Here is a 6000-nt window from a genome sequence, read left to right on the forward strand (position 1 = left end):
AGACCATTATTTGAACAGATAATGAGTTGACGTTCTTATGACTTGCAACATAGGTCTCACATATTTAAATCATGTTAACCTTGATGACACTAACTTGTTACACAGCGCATTATATTTCTGATATATACATAAAAAAAAGAAGATGTGGTACGATTGCCAATGAGACATTTCTCCACAAATACCAAATGACAGAGAAATTAACAGCTATGGGTCACCGTACGGCCTCTAACAATGAGCAAAGCTCCATACCGCATAGTCAGTTACAAAAGGCCCCGAAATGACAAATGTAAATCAATTGAGACGAGAACACTAACGGCCTAATTTACTGTACAAAAAAACAAATATGTAACTCATCAACAAACGACAACCAATGAATTACATGTTTCAGACTTAGGACAGGCACATACACACAGAATGTAGCGGGGTTAAACATGTAACGTGATCCCAAACCTCTCCCTAACTTGGGGATGTTTTTTTGTAATTGTTGTTACAAATTTAAAATTGCAAAATGCGCATATCTCAAATATACATATATACATGTTGCGAATATGGACCATCGATGTTGAAGAGCTTCAATTTTTACATTCAAATGACATGAATGATCGGGTTGTACTTTTACAAACTAAAAATTGCTAAATTAGAATTTCAAATTACGGAGATACCTATTTATATTTTAAGGAATGCAATTTTGTAATTTGAACACTTTGGCTTTCAATAATTAGTTGTTCCATCTTTGTTTTATATGGATTGTCGTCTGATATAGACAATCGTACATGTACCACATGTCTTTACTTTTTTGTATTCAGTGATATGTTAAGTACATTACTGACGCGATTTATGTTTATGCTTAGGTCATGGCATCAAATACATCTGTACCATGTGGACCTTGTGAAAGAGGAAATGCAAATACTAAAGCTGACATCTGGTGTTTCAGCTGTCATGAAGGATTATGCTCAACATGTGCAGGTCAACACAAAAGATTTAAACCAACTGGTGATCACAAGACGATCGATATTGAAAGCTATAAATCTCCCATTGACACCATCAAAACAGAATGTGACAAACATAATCAACAATTTAAGTGGTACTGTCCAAGTCATTTAATACCTTGCTGTGATGCGTGTATTTCAAATCATCATTCAAAATGCACTGAAATAAAACCGTTAGCGAGTGTAGTGGAGAAAGCCAATATAGAACAATCGAAAGCATCTATAGAAAACGATATCACCTCCATCTTACTTTTCTTGAATAAAATGGGAATTGAAAAATCAAAAAACAGAATGAAAGCAGAACAACAACATAAAAACATAAAGGAATCCATTGGTAAAATTCGGCAAGAAATTAATAAGCATTTAGAGCATCTAGAGATAGAGCTATACAAAGAAGCAGATACCAAATGGAGTAAGGAAAAATTAAATTTAACAGAATTAATTACTGAAATTGAAGAAAAAAAGAAAAACTTAAAGGACATACAACATGATTTGCAGACAGTCACAGAAAAAAGTTCCAAACTCCAGTCATTTCTAGGGATACACCAGATTGAGCGAATAGTACATCGACATCGATATGTTGTAGATATTGAACACAATGAGATGGCAAGGGAAGTTGAAATCAAATTAAAGCAAAATGATAAGATAGAAAAAATACTCAGGGAATTAAGATCAATAAAGTCCTTTGGAGAGGTAAATATTGTTGAAACTAAACTAGCATTGAAGAGAGAAACGAGTGTGAATATGGAACCACAAGTTGCATTACAAGAACAATCCAATATAAAGACCATGCAAATGAATATTGAAACAAAGATGAAGATCAACCTTGGGAAGTATATTAATGACATGATTTGTCTGATGGATGGGAGATTTATAGTAGTTGAACAGAGTGGTAAAGTTAACCTATTTTCTACTGATGGCAAACTTCAGAAACTATTACCAATAGCAAGTGGACCCTGGAGTGTTACACAGATCAATCAGGACGCTATTGCTATGAGTTATCCTCAAGAGAAAGATATTAAGGTATTCAATATGAAGAATGAAACCGTTTCCAAAGTTATCACATTAGATAAACCGGTAGCATGCTATGGTTTATCATGCTTCAACGATGCCCTTGCAGTGGGTTTAAGAAATCGTGAAATCCGTATTATAGACATGGACGGAAACACACTAAAGTCAATACAAGTTCAGAGTAAATCACACCTGTATAATCTTGTTTATTTTAATGACAGAGTAATCTTCAGTGACTATACTGGTAAAGCAGTATACTGTTATGAAGATTCAGGTAAAATTGTCTGGGAGTATAAACAGGATTTAGACGGACCACAAGGTCTTTGTATTGATACTTTCGGTAATATTCTTGTAGCAGATTATTGCTCTGATAGAATAATAGCAATATCAATAGATGGAAAGATTAGTAAAGTAGTGCTGGGAAAAGAGGATGGATTGGAGGACATGCATTTTATTTGTTATAAAAAGGATGAATCTTATGGTTTTATTTGTGACAACATGTGTGTTCTCTTAGCAAAGTTTAATCTATCTTACGGATAAATATAAGTACTAACTTTTCATATGATATTACTTGCAAATACAATTTTAAAGGACAACTGAATTAAACAAGAGTGCACACGCTGAAATGTCTCGCCTTCTTTACTAATTATTGATATCATGTTGATAGTCCTAAATATAAAGCTTTATTACGACTGTCACATAAACTTAATATAAACATTAACCAAGAAAACTAAACATTGACCAATGAACCATGAAAATGAGGTCAAGGTCAGATGAACCATGCCAGGCAGGCATGTACAGCTAACAATTCTTCCATACAACAAATATAGTCGACCTATTGCTTACAGTATTATAAAAAAAGACCAAACTCAAAAACTTAACTTTGACCACTAACCAGGGAAAATGAGGTCAAGGTCAGATGACATCTGCCAGCTAGACATGTACATCAAAATGATCTTACAATCATTCCATACACCAAATATAGTAGACCTATTGTATACAGTATAAGAAAAACAGACCAAAATACAAAAACTCAACTATAACCACTGAATCATGAAAATGAGGTCAAGGTCAGAAGACACTTGCCAGTTGGACATGTACACCTTACTGTCCTTCCATACACCGAATATACACAACCTATTGCTTATAGTATCTGAGATATAGACTTGACCACCAAAACTTAACCTTGTTCAATGATCCATGAAATGAGGTCGAGGTCAAGTGAAAACTGTCTAACGGCCATGAGGACCTTGCAAGGTACGCACATATACCAAATATAGTTATCCTTTTACTTATAATAAGAGAGAATTTAACATTACAAAAAATCTTAACTTTTTTTTCAAGTAGTCACTGAACCATCAAAATGAGGTCAAGGACATTGGACATGTGACTGACGGAAACTTCGTAATATGAGGCATCCATATACAAAGTATGAAGCATCCAGGTCTTCCACCTTCTTAAATATAAAGCTTTAAAGAAGTAAGCTAACGCCGCCGCCGCCGGATCACTATCCCTATGTCGAGCTTTCTGCGACAAAAGTCACAGGCTCGACAAATATGAAGATTAGTTTTAAGTAAAATGTGACAAGTAAATTACCAGCCAATGTGGATTGTTATGACAGATGGTATTGATACGGGATCCTTTATTCTTTGACATTTAAGACCATTTTACTCTATTCTATATATTTTTGGACCTTTATTCTATATTCTTTATATTTCAGCTCCCCTTTATTCATGCTATTCTCTATTCTTTATTATTATGGCCTATTTTTCTCTATTCTTTATACTTCAATTCTCCCTTTGTTCGGCATTTTTTGCCCACAATTCCATTAACCTAATCCAGACCCTCATAACAGTAGCAATTGTAATTAAAAATACTGGATTTCAGCAAAAAAGATTATTTGTGTAGATAGAAGCCTAAAATACTGAATATTAATAAGTATTCCTTTGGTACCAATTTCAAACAGACTATTTATCTGTATCACTTGTATATAATCTTCTGTTCTTTTCACCAATTTATCAACCAAAATGTGTGAAAATGTTTATATCCGTCCGTTTTGTATTGAAAAGAAATCCAAGAGGAACAAACTAAATACTTGCAAAGTTAATCTTTATCATAGAGTATGTATAATTAATGGTGTGAGGACTATGTAATTGTTTATTTTCATTTCGTTTATTTTACAATATAATATTTTGTTCCGATTTGTGTGTGTTTATTAAGTTTTATGTGTGTCTATGCATGTCATCATCTTATTCATGTTGAAATTTTCTTTACTTTTGTTCTGTATACTAAATTAATATTTTTGTTTAGTTTTGTATACCATTGGCCATTAGATAATCAAAAGAATTTACTTCGTTACAGGAAATAAATCAACATCATGCGTATAGAAATGAAGTATAAAAATGTTGGTGCGTAAATTTGTTCAATATTTTCTAAGTGTTCAGGTCACTGGTGTCAGTATAGGTATAGTACTTCGTCGTCTTTTATATATATAGCTGTAGATGTAAATCTCACACAAGTAGAAATTGACATAGAAACTACCTTATCATAACAAATCTTTTGTAGCCATATTTGTTTTTAATAGAAATTCGTCTAACATTTCCTTCAAACATTAGGGGAAAATAGGAAAATATCAGTTATAAAGTGGCAATAATATGAAGTTTTCTATCTCAAATTCTATTTATTTAATAATGATTATTTTGTTCTTAATCTGAGTTAAACTATTGTCTGACCATAGTCATATATTAATATGTCTGTATTTGTCAAGTAATGTTTTCGATTTAATACAATGTTTGATTAAGAAATAATTCTTTCATGCCATGCTCTGTGCTCATTTAAACATGGGTAGGCATTATATTTGTCAATATCTTAATGTTCTATTGGAATAAGTACATGGCTTTGTTTACAAAGTCAAAGAAGAACGTCATATAAGAATAGTAACTTTGTTTGTTTGTTGCAACACAACTACACAATGTTTCATTAAAGAATACCTAAATGTTTAATATCCACCTATGTATTTTTTTTCGTAGTCAATAAGATTGTTTTTAAGAGTAAAAAAAAGACCACCAGCAGTGACATCGACCCAGTGGTGTATAGTTATCAAAGGTATCAGGATTATAATTTAATACGCCAGACGCGCGTTTCGTCTACATAAGACTCATCAGAGACGCTCAGATCAAAGTAGATGTAAAGCCAAACAAGTACAAAGTTGAAGAGCATTGAGGACTCAAAATTCCAAAAAAAGTTGTGTTAAATACAGCTAAGTTAATCTATTCCTGGGATAAGGACATCCTTAGTTTTTAGAAAAAAATCATAGTTTTGTAAACAGGATAGTTTTTGTAAAAATGACCATATAATTGATATTCATGTCAACACCGAAGTGCTGACTACTGGGCTGATGATATCCTCGGGGACGAAACGTCCACCAGCAGTGGCATAGATCCAGTGGAACTTTTTAAAAGTATAATAAATACCCCCCAAGGGTGACTGGGGAATAAAAATATGGTCACTTGGTCTTCTCCCGACCGGCAGTAAAACGCTTGCCGAAGTGGGGCGTCCGTTTGGCTGTGCGGGATGTATTAAGTTCGCAGTCACGTCCGGTCAGAATGGGGACGTTAAATCCGATGTCTCGTGTAAAGAGAGTGCCAACCTCTTTGCACGTTAAGAACCCTTGCAACAACTCTTTGAGGGCCCGTAGGTGGCCTGTTGCAAGGCAAAATTTCTGTCCCTATCCAATATACCCTTATTTTCCAGTGGCAGTCCAAATTTCCCCGACCATCATCCAAAATGGCCTCTATTATGACAAGACCTACCTATTGTATTTTTTGTGAACTTGTTCTCGTCCTGAATATGCATGAAATATTTGCCACTGGACGTTAAGCAACCAAAAATCAATCAATCAATAAAAGTATAATAAAATCATCAGAGATACCAGGATTGAAATCTTCTATTTGCATCACACGGGCGTTTCATTTTCAAAAGACTGACCAGTGATGCTCGC

General features: G+C 33.9%; 1 protein-coding gene across 1 annotated transcript; it reads left to right on the forward strand.

Moving 5' to 3' along the window:
• Positions 1-854: 854 nt before the first annotated feature.
• LOC134726085 (E3 ubiquitin-protein ligase TRIM71-like) lies at positions 855-2540 on the forward strand. The gene has a single exon (XM_063590484.1). It carries the CDS (start codon positions 855-857, stop codon positions 2538-2540), a length of 1686 nt encoding a protein of 561 aa, XP_063446554.1.
• The last annotated feature ends 3460 nt before the right edge of the window (positions 2541-6000 follow it).

This window comes from Mytilus trossulus, chromosome 7 (genome assembly GCF_036588685.1).
Source record: "Mytilus trossulus isolate FHL-02 chromosome 7, PNRI_Mtr1.1.1.hap1, whole genome shotgun sequence".
Taxonomy (NCBI): domain Eukaryota; kingdom Metazoa; phylum Mollusca; class Bivalvia; order Mytilida; family Mytilidae; genus Mytilus; species Mytilus trossulus.